The 24,332-nt window shown below is 37.1% G+C and overlaps 1 protein-coding gene across 4 annotated transcripts in view; it reads right to left on the bottom strand.

Moving 5' to 3' along the window:
* Window positions 1-19,790, bottom strand: part of SCN7A (sodium voltage-gated channel alpha subunit 7) — a 79,824-nt gene extending 60,034 nt beyond the window's left edge. Inside the window, exons 1-2 of one of the 4 annotated variants that reach the window (XM_047871356.1) lie at window positions 19,485-19,790; window positions 204-439 (exon numbers count right to left, since the gene is read on the bottom strand). In XM_047871356.1, the coding sequence (XP_047727312.1) occupies window positions 204-439; window positions 19,485-19,494 (246 nt within the window). In that variant the 5' untranslated portion in view covers window positions 19,495-19,790. Of the gene's footprint in view, window positions 1-203; window positions 440-15,735; window positions 15,915-19,484 lie in introns of those variants that run through there. The other 3 variants (XM_047871358.1, XM_047871357.1, XM_047871359.1) reach the window with 3 other exon arrangements.
* Window positions 19,791-24,332: the final 4,542 nt, after the last annotated feature.

Genomic DNA, 24,332 nt, shown 5'->3' with positions numbered 1-24,332 from the left:
GCCTTTACTAAGCATAATTACTCTTATTTTTATCATTTTTGTGCTTGGCCTTGGATTGTGCAATTATTTAGTAGATTCTTCAAGTCATTCTGGGGATAAGACAGGAATTCTTCATTCTTTTTTTATACTATCTAAATTACATTTTTTGCATATCTGAAAAAAATAATGAAAATGCAGTCATGATAACTTCAATTAATCCTTACATTTTTATTCTTGTAGTAGGGGTCCACATCTTCCAAAGGCTCCGACACCATTCCTTGAGGAAGATTCCCATAAACAAATGGAAGCTCTTTTCCAACTTCCAAGTCAGTGTTTGGCTTTAAATCTCTTTGTTCCTCATTGTGTTTTTTAGCAATATGCTGTTTCATAAGTTCAAGAGACTCCCTGGTGAAGGGGACAAGACCCTTTGGTTCTGGGGACACCATTTCCAATTTTGTACCTGCAAGAAATGTATTTTCTTCAGTTCTATATAAAATTTGGGTATATAAAGAAAAATTTTAAATTGTAAAAGCTTAGGATATGAATAAAAGTGAACACCAAACTGAACATATGCCTTCAAGGAAAATTCCCAGGTTTTGTAGAAAATTTCCCAGGTTTTGAGTTGTTAGATTAGGTTTTGTTATACTTGATACTATATTTATTTGTAAGTTCATGCGTAACCAATTCTACTTCATAACCAATTCTACTTCATTTACACGTCTACTGAATTCTCTTTGTTTTATTAAAATCTGCCTTTCAGTTTCTCCCTCAAATAAAAGAGTTCTAAAGTTCTAGAGACTTTTGAGGAGCCAAATACAATTATTCCTCTCTTAGCTATATTTAACCATTAATTAGACTTATCTTCTTTAAACTCATTTTTCACTGCCTTTGGGCCCCATTCTTCTGTGTCTCCGCTAATAGCTCTATTACTTCCTTTAACTCAGTTCTTCGTGACAATTTTTAACTTTGATACCCTTTAAAATTCTGCCTTTTCCGTATATTTGTTATTTGGTGAATACATAGGCAAACACTGAGTTTCAATTACTATACATGGATATTTACATGTACATTTCCCAAAACACTCTCTTCCCTGAATCATCTATGTGGCAATTCCACCAATAACAGCAATTTAACAAGTAAAAACAAGATTCATTGTTTTCCTGAATGACTAGAATTGCTCTTTTACCTTTTAGCCATTGAAAAACAAAAGAAGGGGCACCTGGGTGGCTCAATAGGTTACACATGGGACTCTTGATTTCATCTCTTGATCTCAAGTCATGATCTCACAGTTCCTGAGATCAAGCCCCAAACAGGCTCTTCACTATCAGTGTGGAGCCTGCTTGGGATTCTCCCTCTCCCTCTCTCTCTGCCCTTCCTCCACTTACATGTGCATGCTCTCTCTCTCAAAATAAATAAATAAATGTTAAAAAAATTCCTCTGCACTGAGTTTAAAAAAAAAAAGAAAAAGAAAACAAAACAAAAATAAAACCACACACACAAATACACAAACTTAATACCTTGAAAATTACTCATGAAATTTTTGTTTGTCATTAATTCCTCTGAACAAAATAATTTTCCTACAATTATTTTCAATTATGTAGTTAAATATTATCCATTATTTACATATCTATGTCATGGTAGTCATCTTTACAATTCTATATCTGGATTGCTCTAGTAGTCTCTACAGGTATCTCTCAGTTTTTTTGTTTCTTTGTTTTTTTATTTTTTTACATTTATTTATTTCTGAGGGAGACAGAGAGAGAGAGAGAGAGAGAGAGAGAGAGAGAGAGAGAGACTGGGGGAAGGGCAGAGAGAGAGAGGGAGACACAGCATCCAAAGCAGGCTCCAGGTTCTGAGCTGTCAGCACAGAGCCCGACGCGGGGCTTGAATTCACCAACCCCGAGATTATGACCTGAGCTGAAGTCGTACGCTCAACCGACTGAGCCACCCAGGCACCCTGGTATCTCTCAATTAAAAAAAAAATTGGGGGCGCCTGGGTGGTTCAGTCGGTTGAGCGTCCGACTTCGGCTCAGGTCATGATCTCAAGGTTCGTGAGTTCAAGCCCCGCGTCGGGCTCTGTGCTGACAGCTCAGAGCCTGGAGCCTGTTTTGGATTCTGTGTCTCCCTCTCTCTCTCTGACCCTCCCCCGTTCATGTTCTGTCTCTCTCTGTCTCAAAAATAAATAAACGTTAAAAAAAATTTTTAATAAAAAAAATTAAATGTTTATTTATTTTTGAGAGAGAGAGAGACAGAGAGACAGAGAGACAGAGCATAAGCAGGGGAGAGACAAAGAGACAGGGAGGCACAGAACCCCAAGCAGGCTCCAGGCTCTGAGCTGTCAGGAGAGAGCCCCATGTGGGGTTTGAACTCACCAGACATGAGATCATGACCTGAACCAAGTCGGAGGCTTGACCAACTGAGCCACCCTGGAGCCCCTAGGTTTCTCTCAGTTCCAGGTCTTTGCCTATTTTAAGTCATCCTACAGGCCACTGAAGTTGGTTTTCATTAAATATAATTTCATGCACAAATTTCCCATTTACAAACTTTGTTCTATTTTCTCGTGTAAAAATATGTTTTTTTGCTGATTTTCTCCATCCCAATTCCTGTCAAACACATTTCACATATCACAGTTTCTTGATGGGAGTCAAAATGCTTTGAATTAGTATAATTTATAAATACAATCTACAGATAATGAAGTTTGCCCTTACATATAAAATCTCCCTTTAAAATATCTAATAAGCTTTCAAAATTGTATTCCTTATATAGACTTCCTTGAATACGTATTAAACAGTTTCTTAATGACTCGTGGTTATAGACTAGTATAAACAAAATCATAAACCTTGGAATTAAATATACCTACATTAAAATACTAAATTCTGTTACTAATATTCTTAGCAGTCTCAGTAAAATTACTTGATAATCTTGAATCTGTCAGTCACAAAATTGGGATTCCTTTTCAGGTTAAATAAGGATAAATAGAATTATATGGGTGAAAATGCCAAGTACAGTGGCTGGCACACAATAGGTGGGAAGTAAATATAAATTTTTATTTGTGATAAGATTTTATATCTTAGTAATGGACCAAATTTAATAGAATAATTCACAGGAGGAATACATGTAAGGTTTTGAAATTTGAATGAAAACAAACCATCTGTACAAGTGCAGTAGATGTGTTTTTGCAGCAGAGAAAACTGCCAAGGGGGTTTACTTAATAGTAATTGCAGTATAAATCAATACTGGTTTGTGTCTGCCCAAAAATGCTAATATAACCTTTGCCTGCTTTGAAGGAAGATGGAGGAGACAGTCTTTCTCTATTCTGCTGCATTCCATGACCACATCCAAAAGGCCTGTATGTAAGCTGAAGGGTCTTCAGAAGGGGTCAGAATGTTGATTAGACTCAAGTCACATCATCTACAGACCGGTTAAAAGAATGGAGAATATGTTAGTTGAAGCAGAAAAGACTCAAGTGTAACGTTATTGTTTCCAAGTATCTGAATGTTTCTCACATAGAAGAGAAAGTAGATTTAACTATTATTTGGAAAAAAAAAAAGAAAAAAGGTGAACTAGGATCACTGAGATGAAGCCAGAATAGATTTGATTCAAAATAATAAGGTACTTTCTAAATAGCTGTAAAAAAATGGAATAGGGTGATTTGGACATTAATCTTCCCCATAACCAACCATATGAAATCATGGACTTGTTGACAGTTGAGTAGGATCATTTAAATGGGTCCAAATATTGCTTGGTTGCTGCCTTATAATTTTTGAACTATTCAATCTTAAAATCGTTGAATTGAATTTTTACATAACCTAAAAATATCACATGAACTAAAAGTCTGGGCTATTAGCTAAACTGAATCTATGCAGCACTGAATTAACAAAATCAAAATCTTTTTTTTTTACATTTTTTTCAGATTATAATAAAAGTACTTTTAATATCTTATATTTTTAGGGATCCATCATAATTCCTAACAAATATTATTAAGCTTGCATATGTAAAGAATATTATTCTTAAAAGTAGACCTAAAGGGAGGTTCAAAATTATTGCAAAGATGCTATTGTTAATGAAAACATTTTTGGATGCCTTCCATTGAAACCTCAAAATTCAATTTGCAAGCCAGTCTTCTTATTACATAGCCTAAATATAATTTTCTTTTTTTTTTCTGTTATCACCTCATACATAGCAAAATAATCTTTGATTCCTTATTCCGTCACCTACTAGCTGTGAGACTTTGATAACATAGCTTGGTATACTTTCCTCATATGCAAACTCTGTAATCCTTTAGGTACCTCACAAGGTCATAAATATTAAACCAGACCATATACAGAAAGTCTGGACCGCAGTACTGATTTTGTCAGTGCTAATTCTCTCTTCTAACCCAGTAAGTTATCCCAGAATACATCTTTAGTAATAATTTGATGTTGAATGAAACTACTCTGGATTGTTGACTAGGTGAATGAATGGACAGTAGGCATTATCTTCTATGATATGACAAAGAAATGCAAGCACTTACCAGATGGAAGTGGCTTGCATCCTACTTTTAGATGGCTAAGTGAAGACTGTAAATTATTGATCATAATTCAATGAAAGCATTTCTGTGGGGAATTTATAAAATATGGTCCGGGTACTATGCTTCCCAGTGAGTGATCTTAATATAATGCTAAAGCCTGAAAAATAGAAAGATTAATAATCTGTCCATTAGACTACTTTTTAAAAAAAAAAACTGAATAGCTAAAGTAAGCTTTTGGTAAGAATGTATCAAAGTAAACTCAGACTTGGACTCTAACAAGTTCCAGTTGTACTAATATTTTATACTTTTGATGAAAGTGCAAGCCAATTCTCTTGGACATCAGTTGAAAGAAGCAGAGCCAGCATCAGTATGGGGGAAAGAGGTATGTTCTTATAGAAAAAAGATTCTCCTTAAAACAAATTTTAAGCATTTGAGATAAGCCAAAATTTATCATAACAATTATGGCAAATATAATTATAGTTACAATTACTGAGTGACTACGATTTGAGAGGCATTCAATGTACATGTTTTTAATTCTATTGCCTCATATTCTCACATATTATCCTTGTGGTCACCATTTTACCAGTCAGGGGAATAGAAATTGATGAGTTTCATGATGTCTCCATCACTGTATAGCTAGTTATGTGGTGGAGGGAGATGTTAACTCAGGTATGTCTAAGTCTAAATTTGAGTATCTTTATTTTTGTTGTTGTTTTTAATTTGAGTATCTTTAAATGATACCACAAAAGTGCTTATAAACTGTAAACTTTTAGATAAGTGTAAACAATTGATACCTCAGAATGGTTACCTTAGAGATATTCAAAAACCAATAGGCTTACTGGGGTAACTTGCTTTACTAAGTAACTGACAGATTGACGTCAGGTAGGACTGTCCGGAAATTTTCTTTATGTAAGTGTTGAAGTCAAATATTTCAGAAAATTTTGTAAAATTGAAGGTGAGCTAGCATAGAAGACATTAATTTGGAAGGGAGGAGGTGCTGTCTAGTAATGTAATCTACATAGATTGGGGAAATTTGTTGTTGTGTGAATCATGGTGGGACTCTTCCTGCAACAGAAGTGGAAAAGACCAGAAAATGTAGATAATGACTTTTCAAGGGTCTTATGGATCTAAGGAGTGACAATGTGATCTTGCCAGACAAAACAAATGCATCAGCTCAAGATTTCTAATTTAGATTTAATGACACAAAATAAGAAATGCTGTGGAGAATCCCTTTTTTTGCAATAGAGGCAGAAGCTTCATCAGGAACTTCCGTAAGTTTTGGGAGTAACAGTAGCAATGGAGCCAGTAGCAGTGACCAGTGCTTTATTTTTGGTGATTTGAGCAGAGGTATTATGCCCACTGTACTGGTTCTGTCGTATGATTTTGGCTGTGATCTTGGCTATGACTTAACAGTGCTCTGCCTATGACTTCTTCCCGTATTTTCTTCTGTAGATACCCAAATTTAGGATCACTGAGAAATGAGTTTTAATCTATCATACAGTTTTATTTTACCCAGAGTGATTTTGTTATCATCATTAAGCATAATTTTTTAATGTTTACTTATTTTTGAGAGAGAGGGAGAGAACGAGCAGAAGAGGGGCAGAAAGAGGGGGAGACACAGAATCTGAAGCAGGCTCCAGGCTCTGAGCTGTCAGCACAGAGCCTGATGCAGGGCTCAAACCCGTGAGCCATGAGATCATGACCTGAGCCGAAGGTCAGACACTTAACCGGCAGCGCCACCCAGGCGCCCCTCATTAAACATAATTTGAAACATTAGTGTAAGTAGAATCTACATAAAAACTGAATAGTTTGTTTCAAATAAGAATGGGAAAATAGAGGTTATTACATAGCTGATACAAGGAAGTTCACAGAAAATGCTTTTTACCTCCATTATTTTCACAATTAGGGTGAATATTCCCTTTCTGTTAGTCATTTTAAATCAAATTTAGAACCTATATTCCATAAGGCCTTTGGAGCATGAAAAAGCATGCAAATGAATTTGGTTTCCTTTACAGGCATTTTGAAGTTCAGGCATTCTCTGCCTTCTAGTTATGCTGATGGTGTGGGTTTGTATAGTTCTATTTGTTTTTATTTTGTACTGTATTGTGTGGAGCATATATGTTGAGGTTCAGAATTGGGCAGTTTCCATTATCCTTGTCCATATACTTCTTACAGTCAAATAAGATTGAGATGGTTCAATAATTTAAATGCAAAATAAAATTTAAAAAAATCTAAACAATGAAACTTATTTGAAAAAACTTAAGTCAACATATTCATACTAATTTAAAATGGAAGTCCTAATTTCATGATGCAAACTTCTGGCTAGGATTTGAGGAAATAAGCATTCTAATTAACTTTTTTTTGGTAGTGTTAATGGTACAACTTTTCTAGAAGGAAGTCTGGCCGTAGTTATCTAAATTACTCAGATTGCTAGGGTAAGGTGCTCTGAGCATTATTTTAATAGTAAGAATAAAGCAGGTAACATGTATTTCAGGTGCAGCTGCTAAAATAAATAAATAAATAAATAAATAAGCAAGCACACAACACATACACACATATATACACATGTATGTATACATACATATATGTCTGGATCATATGACTGATTGCAATACCACAAAAAGAATATGGAATATGGAAGAAGTACCAGTTTAGATTAGGGATGGGAGAGGTAATGTTCTGTATTTTTGGGGTTTGATGCGTATCTGAAATACCTAAAAGGAAAAATTTAGAGATTAATTAGAAACTTGAATCTGGAGCTTAATAAAGATAATTAGATTGTATATGTTTGTGCATATGTTTTGTATACATACATAAATGTATGTGTATACATTAGTACATATATACACATATAACTGTATATGTATATATACATATGTGTGTATATGTATGTGTATATATATATATGTATATATATACACACATATATACCAAATATGGATATATAGTTATATAGATATATAAATACTTGAAGTCCAAAGAGCACAAAAGATTATGTGTACTTGTAAATGTGTGAAATTCTTTATGGAATGATATTAAGGACAGCTCATTGAAAAGCATCTACCTATCCTTTAACATTTGAGATTTAAAAAAAAAATTTCAGAAAGTTATTTGACATATCATTACTAATAAGTGTTTTAAGCCACACGGGTAAAATATTAAAAAGAGATATCATAGTCAAAATATTGAAAACACTAAAAGAAAAGTGACATATATTAGGTAACAATAATAAGGATGATTACTGGCTTCTCATCATAAAAATACAGAAACCGGAAGAGTATAGCAATGTCTTTAAAGTGTTGCAAGGAAAGACAAAAAGGTAAAGCTAGAATTCTACAGAAAGCAAAAGTATTTTTCAAGAATAAAGACAAAGATATTTTTATTTATTTTTTAATTATTTATTTACTTATTATTTTGACAGAGAGAGAGACAGAGAAAGAGAATTTACTTATTATTTTGACAGAGAGAACAGAGTTGGGGAGGGGCAGAGAGTGAGAGAAGGGGAGAGAGGATCCTATGCAGGCTCCACATTGTCAGCGCAGCACCCTACTGAGAACCGTGGGATCTCATGAACCGTGAGATCATGACCTGAGCCAAAGTCCAGAGTTGGATGCTTAACTGACTGAGCCACCCCGGTGCCCCAAAGATATTTTTAGATGTTTCAGATGGAAATTTAGATCTTCAAGAAGAAATGGAGAGAAAGAAAAATGATAAATATTTGGGAAAATATAAAATATATAAAGCTAATTACCAAAACCAGGAAATAGCCCAATTGTCCATGAAATGAATAGACAGAAAAATAAAAACTGACATATCATATAATAGAACACAGTCTGACAATAAATAATAAAAAAATGAACTACTGGTATGCATAAGGAGGACTAACTCCAAAAATATTATGATGAGTGAAAGAAGCCTGTCAGAAAATACTACAAACTACATGATCCACTTTATATGAAGTGCCAGAACAAACAAAACTAATCTCTAGGGGCGGAATAGGAACTGACTGAGAGGGATGATGGAGCTTTCTGGGGTGATAGTAATGTTCAACAGCCTATTAGGACTTCAGAGCACACAGGCATACACATTTGCGACTACTGATCAAATGACACCCTTCAAATTTGTGCATTTTACTTGGTCTTACCTTTAAAAAGCCCATAAACAAATACTGGGTTCTAGATAAACATATGAATTATGAAGTGTTTATGAGTGAGGCCTGCTGGTATTTGCAACTTATTTTGAAAGACAATATGAAAATGTGAAGAATTGATGGATAGTTTGAGGAATGCATAAATAGATAAATGATAAACTAAATATTATAAAATGGCAATTGAAGACTCTAGGTTCTAGGTGTGTGAATGTTCATTATACAGTTCTGTCAATTTTCCTATATGTTGGAGATATTTTATAATAAATGTTTGGGAAAAAGTTTGGTTTTGGGGCTAGATTATCTGGATTCAAACCTGGGCTTTAGCATTTTCTGCGACCTTGAGCAAGGTACTTAACCCCTCCATTCCTCAGTTCCTCAACCATAAATGTAAACAGTAAGTGCTTACTTCATAGGGTAATGTGAGCATTGAAAGAGTTAATAAGTATAAAGTACATACAACAGTGCCTGCCAGGTACTACACAATAAATACTAGGCATTACTATTTTCGTCCTTTAAAGCATGGTATTTTTATGTTTAACCATCTTTTTTTTTTAACATTTATTTATTTGTTTATTTAGAGAGAGAGAGAAACAGAGACAGAGAACAAGTGGGGGAGGGGTAGAGAGAAGAGTGCTACACAGAATCTGAAGCAGGCTCCAGCTTCTGAGTTGTCAGCACAGAGCCCGACCCAGGTCTCGAACCCAAGGCCAGTGAGATCCTGACTTGAGCCAAAGTTGAACACTTAACTGACTGAGCCACCCAGGTGCCCCTATGTTTAACCATCTTTTTAATTGAAATTATGGCCCTATTTCCTGGAATTTATAAAAAGAATATGCAGAATGTCACCTAATTTCTTACTGATAAATCAAAGTGATGATAATATTCAATTATAATAATTGCAGTACTATGTCATCCTTAAATAATTTTTCAAACATAAGGAGTTCCACTTTTTACATTTCTTTTGCTTTATTTATTTAATCTCCTTTATCATCAGACTTCTAGATTTTATTCGTGCTGCTTACAAGTTATTTGCTTCTCTCTGCTTTCTCTTCTAACAATTGCCTCTAGCTTGTTAGGTATAAACACCATACTAATCGACTGTGAGGTGGCAGCCCAAGATCTCCAATGGAGAAAGAAAATCAACCTTACTTTAAGTGTTCTGGCACTTCACAGGGCGCCTGGGTGGCTCAGTCGGTTGAGTGTCCAACTTCGGCTCAGGTCATGATTTCGCAGTTTGCGGGTTCGAGCCCCGCGTCAGGTTCTGTGCTGGCGGCTCAGAGCCTGCAGCCTGCTTCGGATTCTGTGTCTCCCTCTCTCTCTGCCCCTCCCCCACTCACACTCTGTCTCTCTCTCCTTCAAAGGTAAATAAACATTAAATTAAAAAAATAAAATAAAATAAAATAAATGTTCTGGCACTTCATAAACCTTCTCCCTCCTCCCTATCCCTAAGCGTCATTGTTTTCTTATCCTGAGATATAGCTGGAAGGGTTGAAATTGATGAAGGTTGACTCCTGGATAAATAAGGCAGAACACACATCTTTTTAGATTCCCAGATTCCATGCAGCTTTAGAAGAAGCTGATGGTATTTCTCTTTACCATAAGTATAATCTAAAACATGTCACAATTGTTACCCAATGACTTAATGTCCCAAGGGTATAACTATTTCAACGTGGGAGGACTAATTGGAAGGCAGCTTGCTGGACAGACCTACCATGTGATGGAAAATAGCCATTTACTCCTGTAAGCATGCAAGCTCTAGTCTCCAAAATTGGCTCAGGCTTCGCTCCATTTATTGCATAACTAATTTATATTCCTGGATTCTTCTTGTATTTATATCTCTTTACTCCAGTGTGATGATCACTTTCTTTATTCCAACTATTTTTCTTGCCCTGTTATTGTTTTACTCTTTCCTGACTTAAATGACTTCAGATTTATGGCTCTCATATTTTTATTATCTGTGGTTGGGTTCTGCCCAGAGTTCAGCCAGTTTTGGCTAAGGCTCCTCAATATGTGTGTCTGATCCAGGATTGACCTACTCTGGGTCCCCCTTCTGGGCTTTTGGTGGCTTCAGACTTCCTGATTGATCACCTCCATCCTTCCTTAGTTCCCTTGCCCTCATCCCTCTCAGATCCCTGGAGTACATTATTGGAATATGTTCTTTTGCAGAAAGAACTATGTTATTGTTTTTATTTGTAGTTCTACATTTTAATATTTTAATTTCAGATATATGGAAAAAATGAACTTTAATTTTTTTAAAAGGTTGTTCTTCATTTTTATATGTCATATAGGGCAGGGCAGTACATTTAACCATGGTGTTTCTTTTTGACATAATTTATTTAGCAATCATTTGTGGAACATATGCTTATTAAGTGCCAACACTGGAACTACTGATAAAATATAGTCACTGAATTTAAGGACAATGAGAGACAGACTTTTAAACAAATAAGAAGCAAGTCATCTTGGTCATCTCTGAAAACTAAGCTTTAAGAGCAACAAGGACTAAAAATCATCTTCAACATGTCAAATTTTCCAATAATCTCAGAACAATTAATGTCTCTCTTCTTGAGGGAGGATAAATCTAGGACATTAAGCTTCAGAATGATACAATCAATATACACAATAGAATTAGAAGTTCATAACAGTGTCAGATAATAAACTTTCCCTATTTTCATCTGATTGCAGAGCTATGAAGAACAATGAACAGAAGGAAAACTTAGCGACAGTTGAAATACCAGGAAGGGATGCAGTTGACTAGGAATAGGATGCCACTATGCCAGTGATAAAGTCAATAGAAAGCGAGGTTGCCAAGAACACAAAAATGAAGTTGGTTTTGCCTCAAATATTCCCAACTGAGTCTTGCAGGACAAGAAAGGTTTTGGTTTCCTACCAGTGAGTCTGGGAAACGGGTCTAACCCAACATTCTAAACCACTCTATGTCCCAGATGTCCCCAGATGTTCTCAAAACTTCTACTGCTTTGTGAAATTGGCTTCTAGACTTTCTGAATTATCCCTTGTTACTCCAACAAAATGAGAAAGTTGTAAAGGAGCCAGGATCTTCCTAGAATTGTATTTATAGTGAACCCAATCTGTCATATTCTTGACCAAAAATTTCTGACCAGAGCCCATTACAGCTCAACAATTGAGAGAAAAATATGCTTTGTTCCTTCCCAGAGGAATGCAAAGGGGCTCTGTTATGCAACCAGACTCTATAACTTGCCTTTAATACTGAAGTCCTTGATGCATCTGGCTCCCCCAATATGCAAGACCTGATTTCCTTCTGTTTAAAAAAAATCCAAAACTGGCACTCTCCTTGGAGCTCTTGGGAACACTCACAACTAGCTGACCTCCATGAATATCCTCTTAGTCTGCATGAAACTGTTACATCCCCATGAACCTTCACTGTTGCCCACTTTTTGAGCAGTAGAACTAAGCTCGTAAATCCACAAACTATGCCCCAAATCTGTGACCAGATGGAAGAGTTCAAAACCAGTTGTTTTATATGGCCCACCATAGTCTGCTCTGGGTTAGCTTGAGATAGGCACAAGACCTTCAACAATGTACCAGACCTCGGGCAGCTGACTAGATAAGGTAGTCAAATCTGCAGTTCACAAATACTGGGGCTTCTGAGAGGACAGAGATGGTGAGAGGATGGTGGTACTGAGAGTTGTAAGGAAAGAAAATCCTCATAATGCAGTTGATTTGAATTATACCAGCCTTTCACTGCATATTAGAAATCTCCTGGTGCTAATATTGAAAATCTAGGAGGCAGCAACCCAACCCGAACAGATAATTTCAGAATACCTTGGGCGTGGGCCTCTTGAGATGAATCTAATGCAGCTTGCTAGACAAAAAGATTCTCTTTTGGCATATACCCAAGCTTCTTCCACCCACCTTTATAAAGCAAGCAGAGACATTACATTTTGGGGGATTGTTTTTTCTTGTCTGAATTCCTAACTACAAGAGGTGGAGAATATACTAGAATTGCCGAGGCAAATAACTTCTCCAGAAGATCCACATATTTTTCACTTCTTTGGGCACCTTTTCCCCCCTCATCTCTAAAATAGTCCTCATTCTCTGGATGCCTATTTGGTAATGATCTTACCAGATGTTGTCATTTTGTCACAGAGGTCCTGGTGTAAAACAGCTCTGATGTTTGAAATCAAAGAAATGCAGCTGCGACATCCACCTTATCCTTCTTCCAGTTCCTTCCAAGATAATTTCCAATACATCTGATCTCATATTTAAGTAGCATAGCCATAAGTCACAGTTTGGGGTACAGTTTGGATTCATGTTTAGTGTTGAGAGCTAATTATTAATAGCACTCTCTTTCCTTTTCCAAAGCATCTTTAATTGAATGATGAATGACACAGCCATCCAAAAAGTGAGCCAATGCTCAGCCTCTTTATCTGAGTTCCTAGGGAAGAGGCTATATGGAGAATATTGTATATCGGCAACTGCAGCTGTGTCGTCTCAGAGACAATGAAGGACAGCCAAGAAAGGGGTGCCAGATGTTTTTCCTCTCTCTTTATCTCATTCCCTTTTGCTTCCCCGTCCCTTAGTTTGATTCCCTGAGTGGAGCGTGACAGGCATGCAGTCAGGCTGGGCAGACAGATTCTGCACATGTAGGAGGGGAATTCCCAGGACAGCCACAGCTTTCTTACCTTTTTCCTACCTTAGGGAATGGAAAGTACAGCATCTAAATAATCAACCTCTATGCTTTCTGGGAAGCTGGAGCTGATCCTAGGGATGAGCTAGGTTAGCTTTGCCAAAGAGAATTATGAAATGTTCCACTCTATACTATATGATAGATATTTATTTACTCTCCTAATATATTTACTAAAAGATTTAGAGTAGCTTACAAGAATGTAGGCCATATAGCAAGATAATATAAATGAAGAAAAATGAGGCAAAAATAAAAACAAGACAGTAGATCCACAGAGTAAGGATAATATCCCAAATGCCAATTTTACTCTGACATGAAATAGGAAATAAAGGGTAAAAAGACTTCTCGCTTAGTTTCCAAAGTATTTTCAAACAATTATGCTCTCAATCAGACATAGACAATGCATCGAGCCTATTGTGCCAATGACATTCAGATAGCTCTAAAAAAAATAACAAGAGTAATGACAAGACTGATAAACAAATTAACTTGAGACTGGAAGGTACTGCATGCATAAGTGAAGGAGACAGAGTTGATGTGATCATTAAACAGAATCTATATTGTTGACAACATAGGAAGCATACCTGCTTTGGTGACATGACCAATTTAGGTTGACATTTTTGTTCACTGAAACCACTTAAATGCACTTCATATATACATTATGGCTTATATTTCATCCTTCCCACATTCTATAATGACTCAGAGCTAAATTCTCTGGTGCCGAGGCTTTTCCCTTAGAGCTTTCTATGACCTTTCTTTTTCTCCAGAGTTTAGAACTCAAATGATATTACAGGCATTGATTTTTTTTTTCTTATGGAGAATACAAAAATAATATCATTGTCTTTTAGGAAGCTGAAAGCTATGAGGAAAGATGACTGAAGCTCATGAAATTCTGATATATATGGATAAAAATTAAAAGAACCAATTATGTTTACAGTAAAGCTCTAGAAGACATCACTGAGACTCTTCTTAACAGATGCAACCTCGATATGGAAGCAATGTACACCCTCATACAGTTTACCTGAGAGTGTAAACAAGCATTTTTTTTCTGTTTAGCAATAGTTTCTAAAATAAAGTTGCATGTGCTCTTTGGCCCAGCAATTAAGTTGTCTTATGAATATTCTTGTTGAAGTTTGAGATGTCACATTTGCAAAGATGTTAATCGCAACACCTTAGGGTGGACAATCAAATAGTCCACCCTAAGGAGCTAAAACCATGAATTTCAGTATGCTGCTATATAGAACACTATTTAGTAATAATGAAGAATGAGATATGTCTGTGCTCATATGAAAAGATTTCCAAAATAGATTACTAAAAAACTTAATGTTGAAAATGGCTTTCATTGTTCACCTTTGAATAAAGTATTTTATAAGAATTATATGCATACTGTTATATATGCTAGTGCGTGCATGTTTCCCCTCTGGAGAAAGTAAGCCGTTACATCTGTGGAAAGGGGTTGAAAAAATTTCAGGGGATTTTGTCATATTTCTATCCTACCTGAACATAGTTTACCACGTATATGTATTACCAAAATCCAGAGATGGAGACTTTACACACTGAAGGCTCAGGAATAAAGGACAGATTGATCAGAGTGGCACCAAACCACCTGGAATTTTGTAGCTGTCTCTTCATCTTGACTTAAGCTTACTTGGTTTTGTGCTTTGGGATCATTTTTCCACTTGAGCTTCTTACTTCCTTAGTTGTGATTACCTAACTCCTACTCTTTTACCTCTCCCTAGCATACAGTTTATCTTGCCAGACTTAATTGACTTTTTCTCCTTTGTCCTTGGACCTGAAATCTTCCAGTAGCTCTGCTTTGCTCCCAGGTCAGCCTATTTTGGCTTCAATATATCTACTTCATTCTGGACTCCACTCCTTCTGACAAATTCAGCCAACTATTCCTAGAACATATCATCTTGCAGAGGAAAATTGTAAATAAGTAACTTTCTCAAAAACATAAGTATTGCCATTTTGTTTTGGTAATATTCCTTAAGAATTTTATTCTTAAGGAATAAAGGCATTTTTTCTTTTATTTATATTTCTTAATATTCCTTTCTTAATATTTCTTAATATTCCTTATATTTATATTTCTTAATATTCCTTAAGGATTTCATTCTTAAGGAATCCAGGCATTCTTCTGGATGCAAAAGCTAGGAAAACAGCTTTGTAAATAAATGAGCACCACCAAAAATCCCAGCAGACAGGTCCCATCTCTCCTTAAATAAAAATTTCTCTTTTGAGAACTGAATTCCCCCCAGATCTAGTAAACTTGGATTCTAGTAATGGTTCATTAAAATAACCAGGAGCTGGGGTCCTTGTAAGTGTCTTCCTTCCAGACAGGAGGAGTTCAGGGTGGTACAACTTAAACTGAAGAGAAGAAATCTGGAAAAAAAATGTCATGACAAAATCTGAGCATCTGGTCTCAAATTCACTTACCTGAATCAGCCCAAGGTAAGCTCAGTGGACATTTGAAAGCTCTGAGGAGATGCAGGACAGTAAGTCACTGTGTAAGATGGAGTTTCACCAGGCTGAGCCATTATGACTAGCTATGGAGAGGGGGAAGGCTTCCAGGAACATGAAGGAAAGCTGCCCTGGTTTTAAGTATGCTCACTTGAGCTTCTCTATGGCAACCTCATGGTTCACAAGCATGGTTCACTTATTTCTATGGATACAACAATAACTTCCAAGCTGTGCCTGTCCAGCCCACCAAAACAAGCATGTTGGGGAAAGGCCAGAATCTTTACAAAACTAATTGTTCTTGTGACCCTAGTCAGTCAGACCCTTGACCAGAAGAAACTGGCCAGAGGCCATTTAAGAGCTCAGGAAGGAAGAATGAATTCTTGCCCTTGCTAGAGTAATACAAAGGAGAGATTGTTATGCATGTAACTTCTATAGTCATCAGCAATCCTGAGAACTTTTGGGCTATGGTTTTAGATGTGACCAGATCTGTGAAACGCAAAATTAAAAAAAAAAAAAATTCCCCAACTGGTACATTCACTGGAACGCTGGAGGCCTCTTAGAATTGGCCACTTGCCTCTGCTCCTGATCACTCTGCAAGAGTTGGTCTGCATTTCCAGGATCTACTCCCACCCCAAAACTATTCCAGCTTTTCAAATGTAGAATCTAGCACAAAGATACCCAATCCCTTTTCAAATTGGAGAGCAACTTTGAAACATGTTAGGGTGAGACTAATATGGACCAGAACCAAAGTTCTAGCCTGTAATCAGGTACTTGGACCCTGCAACCTCTGGGAGAACTCCAAGAATCAGAGACTGGTGGATCAGGAGCCTCACTCTGGCATTTGAAGTAGAAGGGAAGAAATATTCTACTCAGTACTATATATTCAATCAGGAACTATGGCCCCCAAATCAGCATCTTCTGATTCTAGTTTAAAACCAAATGCTCTGTCTTAATCTCAGACTTTTAAAAGTCATAATTTCTCTGGCCTGGGCAGTGGGGAGCCGGTAGGGGGTGAGGCGGAGATTTTGTTTAATGCTGATAGTCAGTCTGGCACCTAGCTGGCATACAATAAAAGCTGTCCACAGAGTGGTTATCCTCAGCTAGCAATAAGTTGAGTCAATTCAGTCAGAAATACTGCATATACAACACGGATAACTGTTTGCCAGACAGAGGAGAGATCTCCCATCAGCATGGAGTACAACTAGAATAAGCCTGATTTATAAATAGAAATGAGTGAACAAATAACATGGGAATCATGATCCCAGTTGGGTCAAGAGATACTGACCAGATGAAAAACATCCCTACAAGCCCTCACATGAAAACGCTCTCTTTAGCTTTAAAGGTTTCCTCTTGCAGCATTGTGGAGGTGAGGGCTTACTTCCCTGGCCTTGGTTAGCCGACACTAATAGAAGAGAAAGGGACCAACTCCAGGAAAAATGAGATTTGTCTGTATAAGTTCATATGATGGGTGACTGCATTGCTGATAGTTAGTCAGCATGGGTGGAGCTTACAGATGTCCTCTCACAACTGACCAAATGATGTTGGTTATTGAAAATGGTAGGACCAGACTCCCAGAAATCAAGAACGTCCTTTTTATACTAATGCCTCCACCATAAACTTTCAAGACAGTCTTGGTAGATATAGGGTTGTCAGTCAGTCTCTGAGTACTCTGGTTGTGGTGTAGATCCTGTCATAATGAGATCTAGGGCTGAGGCATATTAGGATACTTCCTCCCTAAGTAAGGTTGTTTTCATTTCCAGAGTGCTTCATCCTACCTGGGCAAAATCAACTACCCTACAGACCCTTTCCCACAGGAGGTTATAAGACAGAATGCCCAGTTCCTAGGTGCTTGTTTGGTTCTACCTTCTGATCTCTAGTGGAGACTTATGAACAGCAGCAGGTTCTGGGGCCTGCCTATATCATCTGGGGTCTATAGGTCCCTTTTCCTGAGCCTATACCCAATTTCAGGTTTTATAATTTTCAAACACATCGATGGGAAAGAAGGGGCTCACAGTACCTCTTACCTGAGTCCAGGATTATAATGAACCCCAGCAGTTAAGAATAGAATATTGTACCTAAACTTTCACTTCTCCTATATTAATTATTGGACCAAATAAATTCAGCAATATCCAATATACTTACCTCCCAAGGAAGTAAGACCACATACCTAACATAAAATTTAAAACTAAAAAGAGGAGGGTAACACATATTTTGAGAATATTTGAAAGTATTTAAATATGAATTGTTAACCATGGCACACAATTTTTTGAGGATAGAGTCTCATGTTTTAGAATATACTTTAAACTGTAGAAGTGAGAGATCAGGACCTGGAGACATCAAGATCTGGATTTGAATTTCTTTTCCTTTAGTGCATTGTAGTGAGGCTGTCAAAGATCCTTTTATGTTTATATTGAACTAGACATAAAATGAGAGCTAGAATAGCTCTCTCTTCTAGAGAGCTAGAAGTGGATAAAAACACAAAAATGATCCCTTATACAAGCAACAGTTACACATGATATTATATTCACAAAACCTTAATGTAATTTGTGTCATTTAGTCCTTAACAGGATATGCAAGTTTTTGATGTGTCATTTACAAATAAGAAGAATAAAGCTTAATCAAAAGTTAAATAACTCTTTTCATTTTTGAAAATGAAAATTCATCTTTATCATTCTAAATCTCAAAGTCTTCTTCATTGGACCTTTAGCTCATTTTTGATTAGCCAAGTAACCTCAACAAATTACCTATGGGTCTTATCTTTATTTGTAAAACTAGCAGCTGGACTGTAGAAACTTTAATTAGGGCTGGAAAACGGCAGGTGCATAGGACTCTATTTATTATAGGGCCCAGATTCCTTTTTTTTTTTTTTCCTTCTGCCATAAGCTATTCTCCTGAACAAGAGCCAGGAAGAAAAGTATCCACAAAAAGTACCACCCAGCCTTTTCATTTCAAGACAGTTTTCTGACCAATATCCAAATTTGACTCCATCAGTTCCATTAATAAAGGGAGCATATCCATATGTTTTTATTGTTTTTCCTGCTTTCACCAGTATCCTAAGTATTTGAGGCAACATACAACCAGAGTCACAATGAATACATCATCACTTCTAGAAGAAAACCTCTAGAAAGTATGTATTTTATAGACCTAAACAAGGCAACAACAACAATGACGACAACAACAAACCTGTTGATACAAACAATATCAAAATGTCAAGCCATTTAAACTGGGCACACCATTCCCCATTTTCTATTTTTCTTTATTTTTAATTTTTTTTATCTATGCCTCTAATTTTATACTGTTGATTCATACGTAAAAAGCACCAATCTTAAAATCACTAAGTTACTTAAAATAAGAGACAAGATTCCTTCGAAGTATACTCCATCCTGTGTAAGCTTTTATTCCTTCCATTCCATCATTGTGTCATGGAACCTAAAAGTCATTGCCATTATGACTAGAATTTTGCACTAACAGAGCATCTGGGCTTCCGAAGCTTACCTGGTGGATGAGAAAAACTGACCACATACACAATGCAGAGTAAACATCCGCAGACCACTGCTGCTCTTGAAGTAGCTTGCTTAATTCAGGTCCAGAATCTAAATTTACTGCTGAAGACCCTAAGGGTGTGCATGGGGTGGGGCGGGCTGGGGGTGGGTGGTAAAGGCTGGCAGCAGATGGCCGCAATCACCATCCCGGGGGTTGGGCACAGAGCAAGAAAAGGGACTTACTTGCTACCATGTGTCTGGTCTCCAACAGCACCTGAGGGAACCCTGAGAAGCAGAACTGGCTGGATCTCTTTTCTCCCTCTGGGCTTCTTTTTCATCCAGGATCACTCTGGCTTCCTGAGTTCTGGTTGCTCAGGAGGTGCTGCTAAGCTGGCGTTTGCCCTCACCGGCTGATGCTACTCAAGCCACGACGGCTCCTTGGTAAATGGGCCCCACTGACTTGCCAGCTAGAAACTGCGTCTCTGGGGCGGCTGCTCAGCCACAGAACCAGAGACCCCTCCTGGCCAGATGCGCAGTGGAGCAGCGCCTGCCGCCTTGAAGCTGTTTTTGTGTCCTTCCCACTCCTCCCTCCCCTCTCCGAGCCAAGCCACCCTCTCCCCCGCCCTCATTCCCAGGCCGGTGCGAGACTTCCTCCGGAGCGGACGTGGGCGGGGTGATGGAGACAGAGACCAGCAGCCGCCACTGCTGAGGCCAGAACGGCAGGCAGCTGCTGAACATCTCCTCCGCAGCTGCCAGAGAACGGAGGGGGCGAGACGAGGGAATCGCTGAGGAGGGGGAGGAGAGAGAGTTCTGCGAGGGCAGGAAGGATGGAGAGAAGAGGCCGGGCGGGATGCAGCTTTGACTGTGGAGCGGTGGGAATAGGAGGGAGGAGAGGGCCGGGGAAGAGAGGAAGGGGAACAACTCAAGTTTTAGCCTTTGGGTGCTTTCTCTCTCGCCTTGCCCAGGAGAGCTTGTCAGGGGCAATTATCAGCCTGCATTCAAATCTGAACTTTGCTTAGGTGTGGGGGTGGACGGGGGTGGGGGGGGGGGAGGTAGCTGTTTAGGAAAGCGTGGCTTGGAGCTAACCACAACCTCACTCTAGATTTCTTTCCCACTCTGGTGATGTGAGATACGAAGGGCAGAGGAAAACATTATGCATACCTGGAAAAACTGGTGTGCAACAGTGAAGTCTGGGGGTGAAGGGAAAAGGTGTTGGACCTTCTTTCCCAAGTGGACTTTGGAAACTTTGCTATGCCATAGAACGTTTTTATAACCCTGTCTTGTTTGAAAATGGTGAAGTTTCCTTAAAAAGAAAGAAAGAAAGAAAGAAAGAAAGAAAGAAAGAAAGAAAGAAAAAAGATTTCTACAACACACCAAGAAAAGATAACAAAAATGAGGAAAAGGGAAGAGAAATCCTGTATGCTTCTAAGAGGCTCCAAGTTTATATTCCAACGTGTGGGACAGAGGGGCAAAGTGGAACTAAACTAACATTGGTTCTGTGCAAATCATGTCAGAGACTGCATGTTTCATCCACGATTCACAGAAGAGGCCTTGTGACATGTACTTTCCTGGTTTAAATTTTACATGTTATAAAAAATTTCAAACATAAACAAAAATACAAGGAATATATAATAAACTCCTATGTACTCATCACTCTGCCTCACTCTGCCTCAACTATTGTCAACATGTAGCCAATCTTGTTTTATCTATACTTGCCCTCCAACCTTGGTTTAGCTTCAAAGTAGTCCAGACATTGTATCATTTTGTCCAAAATTATATCAACATAAGCTTCTGAATAAAAACTTTTAAAATACAACCCACCCTCAAATACAATCCAATACTATTATCATCCTAAAAATTAACAATTACTTCATAGTGTCAAACATCCACTTGATTTCTTTTTAGTAGACAATGTACAGATTACCGTCTTCTCTTTCCCACACTTTGTGATGACAGTACAAGTGAATTTTCTAATGCATAGAAGTTTCCTTTGGGGTAACCCAACTTATGTATTCCTTTCACCTAGGAAAATCTATGCATATTTCAGTACATTCAAACATAAGAAACATTTAACAAATTTAATAATAAATATTTTAAAGCTTAAATAAGATACTTGACATAAACTGCTTTGTATAATGCATAGTGAACAGGCAACTAATCTCATGATGTTGTACAAACCAATAAGAGAAACAAGAGACAAATAGGAGGGAAACTAACGATGTTGGATTTATCTTCTGAGTTGGGCAATCATTTTTTGTTGTTGTACTGGAGCAAATCTGTTGCCACCATTGTTAGATAATATTGCTAAGTTGAGTTGACATTACGCTCCTAATAATGAGTTGATGAGATTCTTTTGAATTGTTTAGCAAGGGGAAGCTGTTTGTTTTCCACACTTCTTCCTTAAGAACCTTATAATCATGTTTTCTAAGCTGTGTTTCCTAAGTATGTATTTAGAAGGTGGAAGCTCCAGACCTGCATATCCTGCCTTATCAAGAAAAACCTGCTTTATCACACTACACTTGAACCTGATCGGCCCCTAGGGGAATTATTTTCCTTGGAGCTACTTAAGTGGGGGCTGTTTTTTCTAACCTCAAAGACGTCAGTGTCAGGAGTGTGGATGAGACTCTTATTTTTATTCTGATTCCACATCACCACATCCAGGGTTGGTAAAACCTTAAGCAATTCTTCCAAAATGCAAACAAATCAAAATTCCTCTCTTGAACATATGTTCTGTACGTGTGCCATCTTTTTCTTCTTCTCGTCTAGCATTCATCTTTTAACTTTATGGGAATTCTTATTTATTATGGATTTACTTTCTGGTTGACAGTCTTCTCTTTTATCCAGACTCTTAGTATTGTTAATAACTTTCCCATCCATTTGAATGCCAACAACATTTGGATGAAACTTCTAATAGTCTAGCTTCTGATTTCTTCCCTAACAGATGATCTTTTTCTCCACTCCATCTCAGCTATAATTTCCACATTTTGAATCTTCTCATAGCTAGCAACTGGTTTGTTTTTCTCCATAACACTTATCTAGCATGCTAAATATCAATTGCTTATTTGTTTATTTTCTGTTTGATTCTATCAGAATGAATGCTGCATGTCAATTCTTGCTTGTCCCCTGCTATGAGGTAGCACTTAGAACACACGCTGTAATATAGTATGTAGCCAGTAAATTTGCTAAAGGAATGAGCAGCAAGCATGCCTCTAATTCACTATGTGCTTCTCAAAACAATGTAGTGATTCATCATAGAAACAGATCATAGAGCACACATAATATGAATAACATGACAATTGTTTATTGATCTGCTTTCATTTTGCCTAAACTCTGGTACTTATATTCTTTAATGCTTTTGTCATCTATAGGTATGAAAATTTCCCCTGGCTGTAGAATCTTGATATAAATTACAGGCCTCCCTGAAAGGAAATAGTAAAAACAAGAAAGTCCAATTATATCTATGGGGAATACCAGGGCACTCAAAGAAATAAAACACTCAGCATCAAAGAGGTACTAGACATTGGTTTGGGATTGTTGTCAAAATCCAGGTTTAGATATCTTTCAGGATGAATATAATGTAAATCATATTGTAGAAAATGTCTCCCTGAATCATTTGAATTTTAAAGATCTTAAGAAATTTTTTTTAGCAAATACTAGTTAGCTTTCTACGTGTCATGTGCAATATCATAGGCAAATACCTAGAATCATTTTTGTTTTAGTCAGTTAGGGACGCTATAACATCCATCATGGCATTCAAACTTACAACCCCAAGATCAAGAGTCACGTGCTCTGCCGACTGAGCCAGCCAGGTGCCCCCATCCTTTCTCTTTTTGTTATCCTCATATACCTACATAAAGACAGTGCTACAAAGCCAGCATCAGTTCCTTATTACTATTTTTATGTGTATAGCATTCTACTTATGATTCCATTTATATGCTCGAGTTCCTTAGATCTATTCTAAGAAAATCTTGCCACAGTCTTCCACTCTATCCCAGGTTTCAGAACTATAAGAATCTGGACAGTGAATAAAACTGTAAAGAGTTGTTTAACAGTGTCAGAGGAACACAATAAATGGCTTGCTTATTAGCAATTCTTAGAAATTAAATAATAGACCATAGATGGCTAAAGCTATTTGGGTTCCTCTACAAAAGAGTGGGCAAAAACACTTTTAGAGCATTAAGTATCAGTTGACAAATTTCTAAACTGATTTCAATTTCTTAGCTCCTTGGATGTATGTACATACATACCTGGATTGCATTTATATTATGTTTATGCATATGTTTATGTATATGTGTGTGTGTGTGTGTGTGTGTGTGTATATATATATATATATATATATATATAATAACATAGATAAGCATATTTCACATATATGCATGTAAATTACAATGGGATTTATAGATAAATGACAAGAAATTGCACATTTGTAATTTGTTTTCTATTTTATTTTTTCACTTGAAAATATTTTGGGCTTCTGCCAAGCTTCATTAGGAACTACTTGATACTTGATTATTGGATATAAAATTGAAAAATGGAATGTATTGTAATCCGTGTTTACAGAAACACATATATAAACATTGACAAAATGTTGGCTCAAACACTTTTATTACATCTTTTGCTTTCCCAAATTTTTCAAGACAAGGAGTACAGAAACCAGAAATTGCTAATGGGATTGTCAGTGAAACTATGTAACATTTGTTTTGTTTTGTTTTTTAATATGAAATTTATTGTCAAATTGGTTTCCATACAACACCCGGTGCTCATCCCAACAGGTGCTCTCCTCAATACCCATCATCCACCCTCCTCTCCCTCCCACCCCCCATCAACCCTCCATTTGTTCTCAGTTTTTAAGAGTCTCTTATGTTTTTGGCTTCCTCCCTCTCTAACATCTTTTTTTTTTTTTTCCTTCCTCTCTCCCATGGTCTTCTGTTAAGAACTTATGTAACATTTGTAACATCAAAATGTTACATGAAGTGAAATGTAGATGAAAAACATTAAAATAAATGATTTAGGAAAGTGAAACAAAGAAGTCTGAACCTAATTGTCTATAGAGAGTGATACTGGTGAGAGAAACTAATCCTTTCTGCAGAC

This window comes from Prionailurus viverrinus, chromosome C1 (genome assembly GCF_022837055.1).
Source record: "Prionailurus viverrinus isolate Anna chromosome C1, UM_Priviv_1.0, whole genome shotgun sequence".
NCBI lineage: Eukaryota > Metazoa > Chordata > Mammalia > Carnivora > Felidae > Prionailurus > Prionailurus viverrinus.
Note: the sequence above shows the minus strand (reverse complement) of the source record. Positions and strands in the feature narration are given on the sequence as shown.